General features: G+C 41.5%; 1 protein-coding gene across 2 annotated transcripts in view; it reads right to left on the reverse strand.

The window, feature by feature from the left end:
- kcnn3 (potassium intermediate/small conductance calcium-activated channel, subfamily N, member 3) overlaps nt 1-20,802 on the reverse strand; it is a 46,259-nt gene extending 25,457 nt beyond the window's left edge. Inside the window, exons 1-3 of one of the 2 annotated variants that reach the window (XM_071470132.1) lie at nt 19,727-20,802; nt 17,927-19,053; nt 7,924-8,019 (exon numbers count right to left, since the gene is read on the reverse strand). In XM_071470132.1, coding sequence (XP_071326233.1) covers nt 7,924-8,019; nt 17,927-19,027 — 1,197 coding nt within the window. In that variant the 5' untranslated portion in view covers nt 19,028-19,053; nt 19,727-20,802. Of the gene's footprint in view, nt 1-7,923; nt 8,020-17,926; nt 19,054-19,719 lie in introns of both variants that reach the window. The other variant, XM_071470131.1, reaches the window with a different exon arrangement.
- Between the last annotated feature and the right edge of the window lie 1,479 nt (nt 20,803-22,281).

A 22,281-nucleotide genomic window follows, 5' to 3' on the forward strand; every position in this document is an offset into this window, starting at 1 on the left:
TTTGTCACTAGAAAGTCTAAAAACAGCAACTGTGAGAGAGTGAGCAGAGGTTTCAACCAGTGGGGACTTGAGACCAGGAATTTCTTTTGTTCAGGGAAAATATAAAAGACTCAGTGTCACTAAAAATGGCCAGAGGTTACTGAGACACAAATGGCATCCGATAAATTAATTCTTGGAAATGAGTGGGTAAAATGGTTATTTCATGTCTACAGTCTATGGAAGGAGGCTGCTGTTGTTTATGCCACTCTCATTTTCGCTTCCATTATATTTCCCAGGGAAGATTTACATTATGCAGAATCTGCAGAACATATCATCATGAAATGACCAAGCATTACACATCTCAGGACTGCAGGTTCACTTTAAAGGAGGGAAGACAACCCTTTGTAGAAGACTACTGCTATTTTCTCTCACTTTATCTTGCCTGCATTTGAGTGTCTGAAAGTGCCAAGCTGGTGTCTTCTTGATCAATGATTGCTTCTGAAATCCTCCAAAAGTAACTGAATAACACAGTTCACTAATGCTTTAAGTGCACAAATGGACTGGAGAAATATCCCTTTCTCACACACTCTCTTTGAGTTTCTATTTGATTAATTTCAAAAACAATTCAATTTTTGCCTTTCAAGTCTGGATTTCCTGCAAGTTTATCAGCTGAAATGAATCCTTTTGTTTTAGAGTTACTTTGTTTCTTGTTGTCGGGCATGTAAAAGTTTCTCTGTGTGTGTTTGTGTGTGTGTATGTGCAAAGGAAAGAAGGGGCCACTGGTGAGCTGGCAGATTAGTGAGTCATGCAACAGACCAGAACTTCAAATACATGGACATGTATAGACGTCCCTGGATGCTACATGAAACACATGAAAGATAAGGTGTAAAGCTGCTGAAATATTCTGTTGTATTCTATTCACTCCTGAAGTTTCAAGCAAACATGCAACATGGTTTTGGCCCTATGAATCATTTGTCCTTCTGATTTGCCAAAAGGCCAGTTGAAAACTAACTGTGATTCACAATAACTACTGTGTTTAGGGTAATTTTTTTTTATTCATCATTGGCTAAACCAATGATATTTCAATCCTCAGTCTCCATTATTCATGACCAAGCTCAGTCAGTTGGGTGCAATGTTAACTCAGACTGATGGCGTGCAGTTGCACAGATTGGGCAGTCCCTCCAATCATTTCAATTGTCGATTCATGCATGAATTATGTTGACGTTGCAAGCCAAGCCCTGATCACTTTGTGCTTTCAGTCTATTTCATTGTTATTCAGTGCTCAGCTCAATGACGAGGCCAGTGCCTGTGGAGCCCAGGCAGCAGGCATGAAAAAGTTTTCTGCCAAAAGATTTCTGTAAAGATGTTAATTGTCTTTGGATCTCCAAGGTGTGTGTAATGCTAAATGATTTGTCACAGTTCAGCAGGAATATGGTATTGTTACCATGGTTGCACCATTCAAGTTAATCCAGTCTTAATAGAGTGCTGCAGGAATGAGTCCTAAAACCTGGAAATTAGTTAGTGTTTTAGCACTTCAGGTTCCCTCATCCCAAAGTCTATGGGTTTTCTGAATGGTTTTTTTTTGGTTAGATTCCTGAAATGAGGTCTGTGATTAACACAAGCTCCAGACATTATTACGACATAAAACAAGTCAGTAAATACCCAAGTTGTGATTTCCTCAAATTTTTATGTGTGTTAAAAAAGGTTGGTTGCTAACAAGTGGCTGTATGAGACTACACAGGTTGTCAGGATGTTAAACATCACCCCTGCAGCGTTTTATTGTAATAAAGTGGTTGTTCTTGTTGGTGTTTATATAATGAATGTGGGCATCAAAATATTCAGCAAAAATCTGTGAAAAGAAGAGAAGGAGAAATTGCCAAAAGTGCATATACACAATATATTGCAAGGTAAATATGATCAGAAATCATCCAGACTCAACAAACAAATAAATAAAAAAAAAACAAAACATAATGAACAAGATAATGCTCCTTGTCTTTTAAAGGGGTTCTACTTTCTCAAAACACATAGATACACTTAAGCGTAAATATAGTAGTTGATGGTTCACAAAATGTAGTGTGTAATGTATTGGACTTTATGCAGCTTCAAAACACTATACAACTTTCCTCTCATATGCAGCATTACTGCCAAACATTTGTAAACAGACTTTAGTTCCCCTTTAAGAATAAAGTTAAATTAAATCTCTGCGTTGTTTTCTAAAGAAATTTTAAAATAAGTAACAAGAAATACATTCAATAAGAAAAAAGATTATTTACTACACATATACCACTGACCTGTATAGGAGTACATGTGTGGATGTGTAGTAACAAAAATTAATTAATTTAAATTATTTATTCCTGACTGCTTTCAGAAAAAAATGTCATTACTTTTTCACAGAGCCACAGCCAGCAGTCTGATGACCACTTGCAGTCCAATCTTGGGCTTTTATGCAAATTGCACAGCAGAGCTGGAAATACCATACATGATACACCAATAACCACCTGAACAAGCACTTGGGAATTGTACAATTTTGCCCAGACATTATGAGGACAAAGTGAGGCCTTATTTCTCTCTCAGAGGAAAAGGAAGAGAGGAGGAACTACTCTTCCTGAATAGTTGTCTCTGTCTGACTTTTATCTTTTTTCTCTATAATGTAAGTATTGTAAAGCTTTTAATTAGATATCTTTTATGTATTAATTAAGACCCTCCCCATTACAAAAAAACCCAAAACATTTATAACGCTTTGAAGCTAATCTTATTTGGCTTCTTTTTAATATATTAATAGCATCATAAATTGTACATAAATGTTAACAGCCAGGTCCTGACAGGACTTTCTATCCATAAAATCGAGATTTTTTTGTAGTTGATGGTAATCTCCCTGTGACTACTGGATATAATACTGTTCATGTGGTAGTAAAGAGTCCGAAGTCCATCCATGCCACAACAATTAACAGTAAAATCTAAAAATCTATTGTAAAACTAATAAGAAAACTATTCATGATAATGAGATGCCATGTGGATAATATCTTTTTGTTCCAGTTGCAACATTTTGTTGAGGTTTTGGGGGATTCTTGATATTCATAAGCCTTTTTCACAGCAGCCATTTTGCCTGAGGATAGCATGAAGAGCACAGGTGTTACAAAGAACATAAACAATGGCTCTGTTCTAAACAAGTGTCCCAGTCAGCCATGACAGTGTGACAGTGAGTCAGCATGAAAAATACAAGGACCCTGAAACTGAAGCAGCATGAACATGATTTCAACCATTAATAATTTCTTTATTTACACCTGTGCTTTTTGTACTGTGATATGACAAAACATCTGTGACAAGTCACGAACAACTGAGAGCATGGGAAACATGAGAAATTTAGGAATAAGTAGCCATCCAGACTAGAGTATTTTAACAGCAAATATCTCACTGTAATAGGATTTAGAACATTTTGCAGTGTGCTAATTTGTGCTCCACTGATTTAATCTAAACATACAGTAAACTAATGAAAATCAAAGTTACAACAACACAGCATGTTCATTTAAATTTGAATTTGTTTTGCTTTTTGGCTGGGATTTTAACTTTCCGGTTTTCTGGATTAAAAATGAAAGAAACAAACCCAGGGAGTGTCAAAGTGGCTCAGCTGACTAAGCACAAAACAAAATTGCAATGTTCTCACTTCAAACCATTTCTCAGGTCAGCTCCCCGTCTCTTTAGCCTGTCACTTTTCACTGTAACGCTGGAATTACATGAGTGCACAAACCTTTGAAACACAATTTCCCATTCACAGAAACTAATTATCTAATTACTGTCAGTACTTAACAGGAACTCAAAATTCTTTTATTTGATGGCAGTGAATAAGAGAGATATTTGTAATCTGTGATGATTACTGATGACTCGCACTGTATTGATTTTCTTCCTTGTTTCACGCTGAGAACAACTGGGTTGGGCTGTCCCCTGACAGATTAGAAGAGACAGTGAAGAGAGGAGGAAGAGGAGGGAAACATCCAAAACTGGAGGCCAGAGAAGAAAGAGGCAAGAGAGGACTATAGCAGAGAACCACTGTGTGAAAAGGGGACGAGATAAAAGGGGGAAAAAGTAGCGTGATGGGTTTTTAAAAGGAGAGAAATGCAGGCAAGTGTTAAAGTACAACAGGAGAAGGGTGAAAAGGTGAGAAGTTGAATGCTGAGTAACAAGGGAGAAGAGGAATCAGGAAGAAAGGATGTGAAACTCAACAACAAAATTGAATTGATGCCCAGTGGAGGAGAAGGGAGACAGATCTAATCTGATAATGATGGAGAAGCAGGAGAAGAAGGAAAGACAGAAAGAAAAAAGAAAGAAAAAGAGAAGCACACTGATGATGGTAAACAAAAACTACTGTGAGATAAAAGACATGAGGGGAGAGAGAAATGGAGATCAGTGAAAGAGGGAGAGAGAGAGAAGGGGTATAAATGTCAGCTAAACTCGATAACATCGTTCTGATCTGCTGCGACTCGGCATCTCCGACCTTCTGTACAAATGTAGCCTATATATACGTCTGTGTGTGTGTGTTTTGTGTGTGTACATGCGTGTAATATCCTGTTACATGCTGGGCAAAATGCTCCGGCAGAGTGTGTCATAATCTGAGAGTGAGATCTTTATTGAACAATGCCTTTCATTTTGCACGACATTACTTTTCATGAGTGTGTGTGTGTGTGTCTGTGTGGGTGAAGCAAGCACCCAACAATAAAAACCAGAGACAAACTGGCGCTTGTTATGCTGATCATGTATATAAGCAAATCGGGTTGAAGCCAGCAGGCAGGTACTGAATAATAAAATTAACATGCATGTAATGAAACATGTATGGTTTCAGGTGTAGCCTACATACATGAAAGCAGTTTTGCATGCATGCAGAGAACTATATGTGAGACACTGTCACTGCGCTCAGCTGTCGTAGCATCTAACTGACCCTACAACCGTAAATTGTTATTTTTACATTTCTGTTTATGTCAGTGGTGAATGTGTTATATAATGTGGTATAACGTGTTAATTAGTTACCTTTAGAGTTGTTAGTCGATGTAATTTTGAATTCGGACAAAGCCAGGCTAGCTGTTTACTGTTGCTTTCCGTCGTCTTGCTAAGCTAGGCTAAACACGTCCTGACTCCAGCTTCACTCAATCAATATTTCATTAACTTTCCTGTTTTGGTTCACTCTCACCTCATCAGCATTGTTTTCAGCTGCAGCAGGCAGATGTTTAAACTGACTTCGCCCAGCACCAGACAGCAGACAGATACAGTTAGCCACTAGCAGGTGAACATAATGGAGTTTAGCTGCTATTGTCCATAGTAACATTGTGCACCTCAGGTTAATTGCTAAATTATGGAAAGTTGTCAGTATTGCTAAAAAAGAGTACTACAAGGGCAAAAAGAAGTCACATGATTACACAGGTTTTTTACCAAATACCCAGATTAGCCAAACTAATTTGGGAGAGAACACAAAGAACTCTAAGATGATTAAACTTGCTGTTTATCCACAGTTTTCCTGTGCAGTGAGGACTTATTACCAATATTTCAGCTGTGCTCATTTGGTCTTACCTCCTATGGTGGTTTAGATTTTCTGGGTGTACTATGTGCTTTCAGAACAGTGCTATAACACTGTACATGTATGTACATGTACAATGTTACAGCACGGGATAGAACTGGTGGCCAAAACAATGAAAACGAGACTGTTGCTATAATAAACCAGAATCATCCTTTCAAACGGTAAGCTGCTATAGTGTAAAAATTTATATGAATTATCACCATCCTCACTCAAGTTATTTTCAAAGGGGATTTTGGGTTAAATCCCAAATCACCTCCCCCACCCTGCTGCGATCCCCACCCATACCTTCACAACACTCTCCCCAAACTCATAAGTTCATTTAATCAAAAGGAATTATTTCTCAAAGAGATTAACAAAAGACCATTTTATCTCTCGCTCTCTGTCTCTCTCTCTCTCTCTCTCTGTCGGCCTTACAGTAGCTACTCTCAATCTCTTCTCCTGTTGGTATTAGTGTGCCTGTCACGTGCAGCAGCCACCGTGTGTGTGGGTGGATGACTGACTCCGTATGTGAATGTGACATCAAACTTGTGAGCAGAAACGAGGGTTCTTTTATCAATGAATGCTTAACCATATATGCAAACACACACATGCACGTGCACGTCATGTGCATGCATTGAGACGGCTCCATTTCTTCGTGTCTCTTGATACACTGTAGCTGCCTCTTACAGAGTGATTACCAGTCTATCAGTCCCTGTGTATGACAGTGAATAAGCAATGGCCATCTAGTTATCGATCCACAGACGGCGAGTCTGAACATCAGAGCAGTATGCATCAGAATCCCCATCGCAGATCTGCTGGAACTTTAATAGACATTTCCAGCAACATCTAAGCTGTGATGTAATGAAAAAAAAAAAAAGTCCCAGCATCAACCTAATATGTGGTTAGATGGATGAGTGTGGCTCTGTGGTTTAGCTGTTGGGAGTAATAGCTGGTGTGGGGGCACTCATTGGGACTGATTCCCGCAAGGCTCCCATAAATAGTCAATGTGCATCGATTGCAAATGGCTTCCAATGAAAACCCCGGCTAAATGACCATGGTACCATTATATTAGTGAAATGACAAACAGCAAAACAGATATCATGAAGCATGAAAGCATTTCTGATTGATTGTTTCAGCCTTACAAGAGATTGGGTCTATGTGTGTGTGTTTGTGCCCCTTGTGTGCGTGAGTGTTTGCATGTTTATGTGTGTTCTCTGTGCATCTATTGAATGACAGGATTGTTATTGGCTGAGTGTGTATTTAACATTCAGTGCATATCTACTTGATGCAAAGCCATCCAGACTGTTTCGTTGATCCCTCTAAGACTCTCATTAATGTCATTAATTGGCTGGAGCCGACACACACCTGGGTCCCCTGGTCTATCTCCAGACCCTGAGGGAAGACAACATAATGTGTACACTATGGACAGAGCTCAGATGTGCTTTTGTTTATATAAACCCAAACAAAAGGCATTGAAGTTCCGCTATTGCTACACACAGCGACGTTAGCATTAACAGCGGTTCGCTTATCAGTCTAGAAGAAACGTTATGAGCTCAGCATCGAACTTCATCGCTTTACTCACCAAGAGTTGTCTCCAGTGGTGGAAAGCAACACCAATGGTTAACGCTTCTATTTCGATCACTTCCTCTGCTGAAGTTAGCATGCTAACTGTCTCGTCACTTTCTGAAAGTCTCTGCATCCAGACTGCAGAATATTATCACCCCTTCTTGTAAATATTCTCATGGCGAGACTGGGAAGTAACCGGTTGTTAATGCTATTGTTAGCTGTGTAGCAATAGGAAAAACTTACAAATACTATAGCTCCTTTAATGGATTGGTTGCTATTTTGGGAAGTGCTATTTCTTGCCAAGAGAGAGATGAGAGGAGGAATACCATTCAATGAATCAATACATCGCTTCACTAAATATGAAGCTATAACCAGCAGCTGCTTAGCTTTTCTTAGCATAACGACTGGAAACAAGGAGAAACAGCTAGTCTGACTCTGTCCAAAGGTAACAAACTTCCTTAATTCTTGAAATAGTCACACACATAACTATTTGTAAAAAGATAAGTTGTTGTTTTGACACTTTTATACTATAGCTTTTTGCATAGATTAAACATCTTTATCAATGATCTTTACAGGTGCTGGTAGGTGGATTTTGTTACCTTTGGACAGAGCAAGGTTATTTGTTTTCCCCTTCTTCTAGTCTTTAAGACAAGCTAGGCTAATCGTCTTCCAGCTCTGGCTCCATACCTCACACACAGACATTGAAGTGGTATTGATCGTCTTCTCAGTAAAGCTAAGCTAACAAAGCTGCCAAAATGTCACACACCCGCCTGTGATTTAGTTTGTGTCCATATGCATATGTTTGCAGGTGTTGGCATGTGTTTGTATTTTACCTGAACCTCCCGTGCATGGTAGGCTATGATGAGGCCCAGCAGTATGACTGTGGACAGGCTGATCAGACACTTCAGGGCCAGAGAATACATGGAGCTCTGTAAAGAGAAAATGGACACACACACCATTAGAATCATTCATGTCTTGAATGTCAAGATTAAAACTCTGGTTTAACTTGTCAGACATCCCAGATGTCACACTATGTCCTATGTCACTCCCCCGCTAAAATGCCATGTGTACCATGGTGGCACTGCCTCAGCATAAACAATAAGAACTAACATTTACAAAACAGGCTTTCAAAAGCTGAACAGAAGTAGAATAGTAGTATGCCACTTGTCGATATCACTCTGCAGTCAAGCTTTAAAACCTCTGCTTGTCTGGTTTCATAGGGTTTATAATCAATGCACTGGGGAACTTCCGATCAATACAACTCATAGCACTTGAGTGGCTACTTTAACCCCCTCACCTCACACACAGAGTACAGCTACACCTACTGGAGTTACCAACACATGTGCACACACATACGTCCAAACACATTCATACATTACCACATCTATACAAGTGCACAGATCTGATCTACATTAATCTACACCAGCAGTTCCCAGCCTTTTCCAAATCATGGCCCACTTGAAAAGCTCAAAAATGTTGGTAGCCCACATCAGACCCCTTAACAAATAATGTGTTCTCGGAGCACTTTTCATTTTAATGATAACGATGGAACATTCAGGACTGAACTGAAAACAGGGGAATATGTAGGAAGCTCAGGAAGCTGTTTTACAGGGTGGCGGGGATCACTTGTTGATTCACCATCTGTCTCTTGAGTCTCTTTCCTTTTAACTCTTTCTGTGGCTAACCACCTATCCATTTTGATACTGGATGTAATCTTTGAGTATACAGACTGAGATAGCAAACAAGTACATGACGGTCTGGTGGTGACAACATAAAATTTCCAATCAGTGGCTTATCACAGTGATAGACCATAAGAACAGAAGAGAAAAAAAACAATGAAAGGAGTTTCACCAAAATTGTACTGTGTTGCAAATGATTTGTTGGTCCACTTGCAATACCAGCCCACCGGTGGGTTACGGCCAACAGGTTCGGAACCTCTGACCTACAGATTGAATATCAAAAGTAAAAAGTGTGTTTTGATTGATTGTTTTGCACTCGAGTGATTCATTTGAGAAAGCAAAAAGAGCCAGAGTTAAGAAGCTGACTTAATAAGAAAGATTACATATCATACAGAGTACTTGACCTAAATCACACCATATACAAGATACATCTATTTCTATTTGGCTGACAGATGTCCATTAAAATTCACCATAGGACGACTCATTTGTAGCTCTGGTCAACAGTTTAATCACCATTTTAAATCAGCACGCCGTATGTTAAACTGCAGGTAACCATAGCAACAACACTGATGCCTCACACAGGCAGGTAACTCTCACTGGAGAAACTTGTCTAACCATGGCTTTAACTCATACACAGAAGCAGCAGTCATACAACTCCACATATAGGGAAACAGAATTACAAGATTAAGTTAATAAAGTACAGAACTATAATAATAAGTAACTATTTGTAATTCATCAATTAAAATAGTTATTATATAAAGCACAGTCATCAGGATGAGCACAGTATTATGTAATATTTCAGATGTCAAACATCAACAGATCCTGCACATAACAAACATTAAAGGATAATGCTGGTGTGACTGTTTAGGTTTGGTACTGTCAACAAATTTAATGAAAATATCACATTCAAACATCTGTCATCAAACATCTGTCCAAATGCTTTGCAACGTCAACTTCCTCCTTCTTACCATGTCTGTGGCCCTTAGCCCAAGTTCATTCCCACTGAAGAGGTCAATTTAAGAAATCACAAATACCTATTTAAAGCTAATATTACTCAAACAGCAGTAAAGAGTGAATTTGCTGAGGACTGTTGTCTGCAGTGGATTAATATGTATTTGGTGCTCTTCAAAATATTTGCAGCTGGATGGAGGTATAAGGGAACCCAGTACAACGGTGTGGCTTGTTGATGTGTTTTTAATAGTTTTTGGACATCAATGGAGCTCTGTAACACCAAGGAATTAGATATATCATGCTTTGGTAAAACAGGCAGTGCTTGCTAATAGGATCAGTTCACTGCTAATTTTGTTCGTTTCACTGGATATTTTGACAAAAACAAAAATCTAGACTTTCACTATACTTACCCTTTAAATTTTGAGGAAAACAGAGGAAAAAGAACCAATAAAAATGGACTGATATTGGTTTGGTGACCTATTATCAAAAATTGGATTTTGTCAGTGTAGTTCACCAGGTTTCATACATTATTTTTTTAAGACTGTTTTAGTGTCATTATTCTGTGTAAAAAGCCCTCCCAACTTGTAAAACATTGGAACAAAAAGATTCTGTTCACAGATGCAAAATGTCAGAAATCAGCAGTCAAACAAAACATTTCATTTGACTTATTTTCTAAGCCTTAGAAATACAACTAGCTGTATTCACTGCTTTGGTTTCTGAGAGCCACACTTGCTAAATTCATTCATTTGTCTATATCAGCTCAAGGACTATGTTTTGAATTTCAGAATATAACACACATACACACACCCACACACACACACGCATGCACACACACCCACACACACACACACACACACACACACACACACACACACACACACAAAAGACAAAAAATCCAAACAGCATTCATTTTAAGGAGCACCAAGGTCACATGGTGCACACACAAAGGTTGAGCCACCTTAAGACTGCGGCATCTGAAGTTAGATATTTTTGCTGTTAAGTAGGATGTTGTTAAGCATTCATTGGCAACTCTCTTGATCCGAGTGTGCACTCTGAGTTTGGACATGTATTACTCAGCCTTTCTTTCATGATGTTATTAAGCAAAGCTACATTGCATTTTGGGTTCATGAATATATATTGCAAGTCAGCCTCCTGGAAAATAGAGTGTGTTAGTGTGTTATTGTGTTTTTTTAGGGTCTCAGTAGATGCTTCATGGCCTTAATGTTATTAATTCCACATCACACAAACACTCAGAAACACACACACAGTTGAGTTTGTTAATCCTCATTGGCACACTCCTCTGATGAGTATGCCTTTTCCCCATAATTATCAAAATCGACGAGGATTCAATATGAGACGGAGTGCCCTTTCTACTATTTATATAACAGACACAATTACACACACATACAGACAGACTCACACAAGGAGAGCATTAAGTGAGTGTTGTTCATTTGTTGCTCATATCATTGTGGTTATGGGCCACTGCACAACACTGAGAAAATACCATCTAGGTTTGGCTCTCCACTGATTTCCTCTATCAGCTTGCCCAAAGCTCTAGCTGTCTTTTGGTCTTTATTTGCGTGCACTCTCTCTTTTCCTGTCTTGGTCTGTCTCTCCTCTGCTCACATCTCATTTCACCGAAGCAAACTAGGTGCAAAAGAAGCCAACAATGTTGGGCTAATGAGGGAATTGCAGACTTGGGTTTCAGCAGCGAATCTCTTTAAATACACAGTCACATTGGAAAGCTGAAATGTGATTTGCTCCAAGTTTACCTCCTCTCACTCTCAACTCTCTCACCTCTCTCATTGCGTTTACCTCAAGCAGTATGTTGGCTGTTCAGGTTTTTTTTTTTTTCAGTTCTGCCCATTCCATTGTCAAAAAAATTTTTGTTTCTGCCTGTTTCCACTTCACTTACTCTACCTTTATAGCGAATGACTCGACTGTGACGGTGATGTGCGTGTACATGCTTGCCGTCTGTTCATTTCAGTTTCTTAATTATTATTATTATTTTTTTTTATGCCATGACTACTGGGAATTCTCGGTGCCGATTGGCTGGCAGGAATTGGACACCACTGCTGCAGGTGTTTTCTGTTCTAAATTAATGTACCTGTGTTAAACTCTAGACAAAGGCAGCAACAGTGAAATTTGATAAACTATGATAACCAGTGGCGCTAGACAAGATGGCAAGCTCCTAACAGCGAGAAGAGCTGTTTTGTTTGTTGTATTGTAGCGGAACAACAAGAAAAAAGTCATCCGTGTAACTCTACGCTCCCATAAAGACAAATTATAAAGATGAGGATAGCGAAAGATCTTCTTGCACAACTACTTCTGATAAAAAAAAAAAAAATTCAGTCACCTCTCAGTCAAGTGCACAGTACATACAGTCCACACAAACCTTCACAAACACGGGCACATGATGAAAAATACATCACACAGGCCTTTGCAGCCATGTGGATACAGTAAGAATTAACTGTGTTTTAGTTAAAAAAAACTTTGAATTACAGACATTTGTGTAACCAGTCAATGTTTTACAGTTTGGGAAATACACTGATTCACTTTCTTGCTGGGAGTTAAACCGGAAGATGGAGCTAGAGCCATCAGGGCATTAGCTTAATTTAGCATAACGACCAGAAGCTAGCTTGGCTCTGTCCAAAGTTCAAAAATACACCCTACAATAATCGGTAATAATAAACAGATCAATTTTGTTGCTTGAGAAGGACAAGATTAGACTTCTGAAAGAATGTTAGCTACAGTGAAGCTAGTATCCTGTGTAAAACCCCAAAGGTGAGTTCAGCTTGTTGGATACTATCCCTGGCATATACCCTTAATGTGTGTGCATGTGTTATGCGTGTGTGGAAGTGTGTTTCTTATGCTGTTTCTTTTTGTCCAGCTGTGCATTAAGTGTGTGATTAGTGTGTATTGATCAGTGGTTCGGTGGACAGCATGTGGAGATAATGAGCTTTTTGAGCTTCTTTAGTTCAATCAGCAGGCAGACACACACACACACACACACACACACACACACACAAACACACACACAAACAAACACACTTGACCAGGTAGTATTTAGAAAAGGGGGTTTCCCCATTTGCCCCCACCTCACCCTTACTGACACAAATGTGAGAGCAAATACATGTTGTCTACGAACAAATTTCCCTCACAGTGATAAGTCGCTCACTACATGTGTTGGTAATGAATATGAATGTGTGTGTGTGTGTGTGTGTGTGTGTGTGTGTGTGTGTGTGAGTGTGTTGTAATGTGTTAGACTTGGGGGTCTCTCCCTGTCAGAGCAATGCCTTCTTGCAATCAGTCTCCAGGGAAACAGGCAGTAGACAGAGGTGCGATGTCACCTTACCAGGATAAACACACACACACACTCACTCACTCACACACACACACACACACACTCTCAACTGCACTTTGACACACACCATTACGGCCCTACACACTCAATTAAATCCAAACAAAGGGGGATGTGAACACACACACACACACACACACACTGGCAGGTGCAGCCATGGGTACTAATATGACAGAGCTGAATCCATAAAGACACACAGTCTATAGGTGTGTATACACAAAGGAGACAACACATAGTCAATGACGTGAATGTTTACGTTACTGCTGGATGATGCAAGTCCTAACACACCCATGTGGACTAACACACTCACACTTCCAGACAGAGGTAGCCCAGCCTTGTTACGCTGAAAGAAATGAGCATATTTGTACCTGTTAGTAGCAAGACCTGTGGGATCTACTGTCCCTTAGAAGCCTGTGATGAAGGGAGTGTGGAGTGGAGTGGAGGGAAGGAGTGGAAGAGGAGGTGGAGGAGGAGAGGAGGGGGAGAGCAGCGCAGAAGTGCTGAGATGGCTGATAGCTCCTTTAGAGAATATGGTGGCAGTTGGTGTGTTTAATTCCCTGAAGATCCTCATATACTGTCTGAAAAGCAGCCACTGTAAGTGGCCGAGCAGAGAAAGGTCTCCCAGTAAATGTCTGCAAGAAATGTCATAGACAGGGGGGTGAGGGCGGTGATGAGGAGGTGGAGGTAGTGCTGATGGAACGAGAGAGATGTTGTAAGCCTGCTAAGATGGCAATGACCCCTTTGGGGAAATGGAGACATATTTATGTTTCACCAGGGGAGGAACATAAACACTGCTCGTATGTGAGAAGAAGGAAGGAAGGAAGGAAGGAAGGAAGGAAGGAAGGAAGGAAGGAAAGTGAGAATGAAAGCGAATCTGTGAAATCATCCAATGCTGGTGGTGAGAAACTGACAGTAAGTGGGTAGATGCTAACACATGATATCCCATCCCTCTATCTCTCCAACACATGACACCCATCTGTATGGTGAGGTGTCAAGTGTGTCTATTGACAGTGTGACAGGTGAAGTTGACAACAGCTGTGCATTCCCTCAGAATAGCCATGTTCCATCGCAGGCCTGAAACGTGGTGTGACGCCGGGGCCCCGAGGAGCAGAGTGGGCCTTTGTGAAATGATCTATTGATCTGACAGTGACAGGCCACATGCTAAGGTCCCAGGTGTCCCAGGGCCTCAGTTATTCTCAGATAGAGACACATGTCAGACAGGAACCCCTCTCCCTTAACCTGTTCCAAATAAAATCAATAATAGAAGCTCATATAAGTGTTTTTTAAGAGGAGCTGTCCTCTTTCTGCCATTTGAAGTGTCAAGGTCCTGGGTCAGAGGCAGTGAACTGGTGACACTGATCACGAAGAGGTGCCACAGACCATGTATATAAAATACAGTACAATATTTGACACTAAAGATGTACAGCATCTAACGGACTCTCAAAACATGTCTCAAGAAAAGTTATGATAGACATTTGAAGGGCTCACTTTTGCTTTTGTGTTGGATGGCTTTTGTGTGAAAACTCACAATTCTGCCTGAGAGCAAATTAAATTATTTCACATTCATGAATTATTTCATCATCCAGCGTTCTCTCTGCATAGACTTTCTTGGCTCAATAACTGTGATTGTAGATTTACAGTACAGGGATTTATGAGAGTGCTGAATATACTGTACATGCAGTACACGAGAACAGTTTTAATGTGCAAAAAAAACATAACCTTCTGATCTCAGATGTGGCCTTAATCATGGACCTAGTGTTTGTCTAGAGCTTGACTTGATAATAACTGAAGGTAGAGGCTGTAATACAATTACCGGAATATCTCAGCTGTAGCTACACTATGTGCTGACAGGGTCTGAAATCTGTTTCTGCACATGAATATACGTATGCTTACTCACTATATCCACAGTCACGAACACCATGTCCTCCTCTGTTAACCTCTCTCTCTTTATCCCTGCGAACACACTCACTAACACACACATGCACCATCCAACCCACCCTGTTTAGTTCCATTCTTATTCTTCATCTCTATTTTTGGGAGCAACACAGAGCAGCTGGACCTGCTGAAAAAAGTGCGGGAGCACTTGGTAGACATTCATACATTGGCAGTAAACAGTGACATTGAGTTTATAGCTATTGTCAAAGACACAATGTCTTATGAAGCTGTTAACAGGATATATATATATACACATACATACATACTGTTTATATTTTCAGTAATGAAAAATGATCTGTACCTATCAAATTTCCTCATGAGTGCTCATTCCACCTCTCAAGGATGGCTGTCAATACACAGCACACAATATAGCTCCTCTGAAAGTCAGCATCCATTTTCAATGGGCACATTTGTACGGCATGTGTGTTGGGGGGTGGACAGTGCATGTGTGGGTGAGTGATTATCAGTAATCAATAGAAAAAAATCATTCAAGGCTTCCCCCTTAGACTGGTTTAAAGCACTGCATGAACCCTTCCACTTCTCTCTCTGCTGTCCCCCATCCATCTCCTTTTCCGTTCTCTCTTTCATCCTCATGATCTCTAACCATTTTTCACAACAACCAGCGGGCTTCTTTCCACCTCAATTATCTAAGTGAGGGCTTGAACTGTCTGATGGAACGCCAGTATCCGTTGGAGTCAAACCAAACCATAAAAAAAAAAAAAAAAAAAAAAAAAGAAGAAGAAAAAAAGAAACAAGAAAAAAATATATATAACTTGGCATTTAAAAATGAATTTTGACCAGGCTTTGCTGAAGCATACTTAACTCTCTGGATTCAACCTCTCTTTAAAAATGTACAACCCTGAAAGGAGACAATGAGGTCCAAAGATATTTTACATACTCTTCTGCCTTAACTCTGACATCCTTTTTTAACTAGATATCTTAATGAACATAGATTAATCAATATAGTAGCTAAGAGCACCTGCAAACAGAGTGGCTGCCCTGCTCAAATTCAAAGTTGTCCATCAATTCTTATTGATAGACAATGCCGCCTGATTCAGATGAGGACTATATTGGTTGTAGCTTAAGAACCTAAATCAGGCTTTTCATTATCGCCTTTCCTTTTTCTCTCCTTCTACAGCCTTTCATTTCTCGCCCAGCCGCTTCTCTCTTCCGATCACACTCCCCCAGTTTGACGCCCACTGGAAGAGCAGAGGAGCAGAGGGAGAGAGAAAGTGAGGGGGAAAAATGAAAGAAAGGAAAAAAGAAAGCAGTATAAAGAGACAGGCGCGGAGTTGAAATAGAAAGGAGACAGACAGAGAAAGAGTCGGCTGTCTCCTTTGGGGAGGAGAATAGGCTGACTAAAAGGAAGAAAAGAGACATGTAGGGATTGAGAGAGAGAGGAATTCAAACCGTGAATTTTCATTAATAAAAAGAGACCCACTGCCTCTAAAACTGTGATTTTCATAAAATAACGAGTAGGAGACAGAAGCCAAGGAGAAAAGAAGCCAAGGAACAGCCAACAAAACAGAACAGGCAGATCTTTCTAGCAATGACAAGAACAGAGTGAGACCAAGTATCAACTAGAGACCGCAGTCAACAAACGGACTGACAGAGAAACAGAGAGGAGGGAGATAGAGAGGAGAGACACACCCAGCTTGCCTATTGTAATAGGCTACCTGTGAATCTGTGCACTCACATGATCCACCATCCTCCTTCACACGATCAGTGATCCATATGTGACAAGCTGGATAAGTAGAAGTAATGTTTCCACCTTATTAACTAAAGAAACCAGCTCTCTGTGATGTGTCAGAGCGAAAGTCAGGATGAAACGAGGATAGAAGTATCTCTACATCAGGAAGGTGAGTGCAACATGCTGCTGGGCTTACTGGGACCCTTGGACACTTACACACACACGCACACACACACACGACCAAAATAAACAGACAATAGCAGCCAAGGGCCGATTCAGCTTATTACACTCCCCATTACACAGACAAATGAGATCCTGGCCTCCTACTGATAATCTGTCCCCCCCCACCACCCCCATCCCCACCCCCACCCCACCCCATGTCCTCTGCATCCTTGCATTACATCACCGAGAAGCAGCAACTGTCAAGCCTGGTCATTACAGTACACAATCCTCCAACAACATGGGCATAGTGCTGACTGAGTGGGGTGTACCAATCATGAATTAGGTGATTAACTGGTGAAAGCTGATTCCAGTTATCTGGCCACTGACCCATCCAAAATACTCAAGGTTTGGTCGCCCTTGTGACCTGGGTTAATATGCATACTATTTAACGTCCCTGGTTTGAGCCTAGCTGGTGACCTTTTTACATGTCATCCCCTTCCTTTGACCCTTCCCCTACATTTCCTGTCACTGGATACTATCACAATAAAGGTGAAAGTGACTCAAAAATGTTTAAAAAGAGCCAAGGTTAGACCGGGATTACAGCCAAGCACCAGTGCACGTAGCTTCTCTTTGTTACACTACATTAAAGGGGCACTCCATCAAATTACCATTTCACCATTAAGTTGGAGGCCTTGTGAGAGACAGATGAAAAGCAGTGTAGTCAAAACTGAAATTGCAGAGACAAAGATACCCTGACTTTTAGCCCCGAGTATGGGTCAAACACTGGAGCCTACATTTCCCATTATGCAACTTTCATGGCTGTGTGTCACTAGACTGACCCTGCCTGATAAATGCACGTCTTTGAAAAGCCACACCCCCAGTTTGTAACTCAGGCTTTCTGTAAATTTGTAGTCACAACCCAATCCAAGATAACCCTGATGACATCATTGTGACATCATAAGGGTGTTTCTCTCCTCCAGAGCCACAGCAGACATTATGGGTAGTACTAACTATGGCTTGTAAAGCGATCATTAGATATCACTGGTCCGTCCCCTCACCTTTGTGTACACGCCCCATGACAGCTCCGTCTCAATCACCATGACAACGATGCCAAACATTCCGAAGATGAGGGCATAGTCACTCAGCCTCTTCCTCTTCTCAAACAATGCCCTGCGATGCCCCAGTTTATAGCCAATGTTTTGGTTCTTCCGTTTGGGGGCCTTGGAGGTGCTGCCCCTAGCCCCGGTGCCCACCGCCCCGACCCCTCCTTGCCTGCTGCTCCTCCCTGGCTGTGCCCGCCTGCTCTCCACCAGCGCGTGGTTCTGGTGATAGATGGACATCTGGTTGGATGTGGAGTCAGTGATGTCATACCCTCCTCTAGGGTACGGCGAGTCTTCTTTGGATGAAATCACAATCTCTGGAGGGCTCTGGATTGGGGGTTGATTGGTAGAGGACTGGGCCACTGAAGAGGTAGGTGGGGCTTCTCGTTGTCGGTCATGCCCCCCAGCGGCCGTTGCCCCGGCAACAGCTGCGACGCCACCCTCTTTGGTTTCACTGCTGCTGTCTGATTCGATGAGGTTTCTGCGGGAGGCGCTGAGGCGGCTGAGGGGCTTCATGACCCCACCTGTGTACTTACAGGAGCTCATGGCGATCTCCGTGAAGGGGTTACTGTCCCTACGGTGAACCAGAGGGCTAGCCTGTCTGTGTTTGGAGCCCCTCTCTCTTTCTCTGTCCCTGTCACGCTCTCTGTCCCTCTCCCGCTCCATAGAGGGCGAGTGGGAGGAGTAAAAGAGGGCGTTGTAGACTGGGGAGTTGTCCCCGCTCAGGCTGTGCTGAGAACCCAAGCAGGAGGACAGTGGGGTGCTGGTGGGGTGCAGGGCGTTGGGGATGGGTGGGGGCAGAGGCTGAGCTCCTGAGGAGGACAGGGGTAACTTGGGGAGCGATGCTGGAGGTAAGTTGGGCGTGGCAGGGGACGGGGATGGGGTGCTGCCATTTAAACGGTCGAGGCTTGATCCTCCCATGTGGTTGGAGTGGTTTGATCCTGGCTGATTGCCAGTGGTGGAAGGATGGGATATAATGCCCAGCGGAAAGAGGAAGCGCTGGTCCTCATCCTCACTCCCTCCTAGCAGAGCCAAGCTCAGAGAGGGGGGAGGCTCCATGGTCACGGCTGTGGCCACGCACCTGTCTACAGACAAACACAAAAAAGAGAAGAGGAGAACTGTGAAGAGAAATACAAGAGGAAAACAATAGAGAATGCATACTCTTTATCATGACTGTAGCAATGAAGACAGGACAGACAGAAGTGAGAGAGGGTGGAGCGAGGAGTGGAGGACAATTCTGATGGACAGTGGTTAGTTAGAGCAAATTTAGGGGAATGACTGAACTCCAAAAGCTGGAGATGTGTGACAAAGAGGGGCAGCAGAGTGAAGAAAAGTGGTCGTAATTGGGGAATATGTTATTCCTTGAGTCACATTTGAGTCAGCTGCCCAGTCAGCCTCTCTCAGCGCTCTCTCTCTCTCTCTGTTTCCCAGTGTCCTCTTCTTCTCTCACATCCCACAGTGCTTCCAGCAGTCTATGCCATAAAATGTCATCTGTGTTACACTGTCGTTAGCCTGGAGGATGGTACAAATCCTCTGGCTTTAAACCATGGAAATGAGATCAGGCTCAGAGACTAAAGGATGATAATTCCACATGAGTGAATTTTGATAGCAAGGGAAGTACTGTGACTAGTTAACCATAAGTTGGCCGCATTTGGTTGCATTTGATTGATCCAAAAACAATAACCTACTTTCAGTATGATATAACCAGACACCTTCACGGCCCCCTCCTCCCTGTCTGTTTCTCTACCTACCTCCTACCTCTTCTCTCTCAGTCCCTGTCCCCCAGGTTAGTTGTGTTGAATCACTGGCTGGATGAAAATAGACCACCACACTTTTTCTTTTTCATCCTGTCACGGCCATCCCAGCATCTTTTCGCCTCCTTTCATATAGCTCCTCCACAGGTCCTCGCTCGTCTGTCGAAATTGCGCGTCGCTTCCCACAGATGTTGCCTCCGTCTCCGCTCACTTGATATGATCAGTTTGTTTCTCCCTCTGTCATCAGTGATCTGAGGACGGTGCCCATTTCGATCCTGTCAGTCCTGACAATCGACACCAGATGAAGAGGGGTAATCCATGGTGCTTGGATTAAATCGGTCAACCTGTGGCTGCACGTAAAAAATGTGCAACAACATCAACCGGTAAAACAGGAGGGGCAAAAAAACGCACACACACAAAAACAAAAACTAAAAACCTCACCCCCCCCCCCCAAAAAAAAAACGCTAAGCTGGACGTTAGGCAACAGTCCTCAGATGAGCACTGAAGTCTGTGATTTAATGTGTGACTCCACCGACTTCCACTCAGTCTCCAGCTGACTGTCTCCTCGGGTCTGTCTCTCACTCTCTCCTCCAACTTCTCTCCCTCTTTTCTCCGCCTCCAGTCCTGCCGTTCGCTCCCATTGGACAGGATCAGGAAGGCGAAATACGCGCCGAAAACAGGTGGCAGAATTTGTAAGATACAGCCGCCAAACAAATGTCTAATTTATTGTACCCGGGTTATTTGGGAGTTGGCCTCGGGAAACGTGTGATCCATTTGTCTTTGTGGCTGCTGACTCTATGATAAAGACTATACGGCCCATCTGGACGCTTATGGCACCTGTTACGCCCGCTAAAGGACGCTGGAACAGGCAAGTCAAAAACAAAGGCATTCAGGGATTCATTTTTACACTCAGTCATTTGTAAAACAAAAAACATCATTTGCTATAACAAAACTATGATGTACCAAAAAAACAAAAAACAAACAAACAAACAAAAAAAAAAAACCCAACAACATATGGCGAGGAGGAGGGTGTCGACGCAGAGGAGCGGTGCTGCGCGTCCCTGTGAGCAGCTCAGCGCATGGGAAAGACCTGCACACTTTTAGTGAACAAATTGACTTAAGTTTAGGCTATAATAACGCGCTATATGCTAATATGTTAACGTCTAACAATGATATATGTATGTTTTCTCTTTCTTTTCCCATCTGTTGTGTGTATGTGAAGCTACTGGATGGGCAGCCCTTACGGAGATAAATAAAGCATTGAAATGAATTGAATATTATGTGATTAACTAATGTATGTAGGAAAACAGTTTTTAAAAAAATCATGTCAAAGAAATGTTCTGCTTTATAATTTATAGGAGATGAATGTAACTGCAGTTTTTCATAAGGGTTTCATTCCTAGCAGACTAATCAATTTATAATTCCACTCTAGAGTATATATATATATATATATATATACAGTATAATCCTGTGTAATTAGACTATTTCACCTGACCTAATCGGTTTAATATCATGGTTTTCTGTGTGCGTTATGTGCTCCCTTAATCGGATGAGCGCAGAGGCCGAATTGTGTGGGACAGGATTAGACCGTTTCCTTATAACAGGTCAGGCTATCCTGCGATTATGCAACGTGACAGACATCAATAAAGCAAATCATATCATGTGGAGGATGATTCAAAGTCTTTATACAACGCCAGCCATATGTCAACGCCTCACTCACACAGTTAATGTGGAAGGAAGACGGATATTATGCTTTAATCTATACATCAGCATCATATTTATTTGTACTTTCATTTGATCTGTTTTTGTTGTGTCTTACTCTCAAAATGTTCTACATGTGTCCATCTAAATTTGACAGCGGATTATTTCATCCCTCCCTGAGAAGAAAAATAAACACAGTAATGTGTTGTTTCTGCCCAGGGCGGATTCATGATGGGTCAGTGACGGAGAGCTGCTGCTTCAATTAGCCGTGAATTCTTCATAAAGGCTCCGGGAAAGGTCAAAGGTCATGTCTGCACCATCACGGATCAAAGCCATTCATTTAACCTTACTGGGAACAATGAGGTGAAACAGTAAGACAGAGTGAGAGAAATGGGACAGAAGAATATGTCTGTACCTGCATTTCTGTGTTAGAACAATGGTTTAGGATTAAGGTTAGACTTGGTGCTTTGGTTAGGGTGAGGGAAGAGTTGGGCATGGTTCTAATGATCACCACTAGGATTTATGAATGTAGAGCTGAAATGATTGATCAATTAGTCAGTCAACATACTAGTAATTACAACTATTTTGATAAGCAATTAGTTGTCCGTCATTTTTCAAGCAAAAACTGGTTGCAGCTTTTAAATTGTGAGGATTTGTTGTGTTGTCAGCTTTAATTTACAGTAAACTAAATATCTTTGAGTTTAGGCAGTAAAAGGCAGCCAAGAATTCAAGTAAAAGCGCTGTTACTTTGTCAGAACAAGAACTCAAGTTGTCATCAAAATTATAAATTGAGGTAGTGTACACTCCTTTTATTTTCAACCACAGATGCTCTTCCTCGAGTAAAGAGGTGAACATACA

Source organism: Trachinotus anak, unplaced genomic scaffold (assembly GCF_046630095.1).
Source record: "Trachinotus anak isolate AG129_WGS33_773 ecotype Australia unplaced genomic scaffold, CSIRO_AGI_Tana_v1 ptg000032l, whole genome shotgun sequence".
NCBI classification, from domain to species: Eukaryota; Metazoa; Chordata; class Actinopteri; order Carangiformes; family Carangidae; genus Trachinotus; species Trachinotus anak.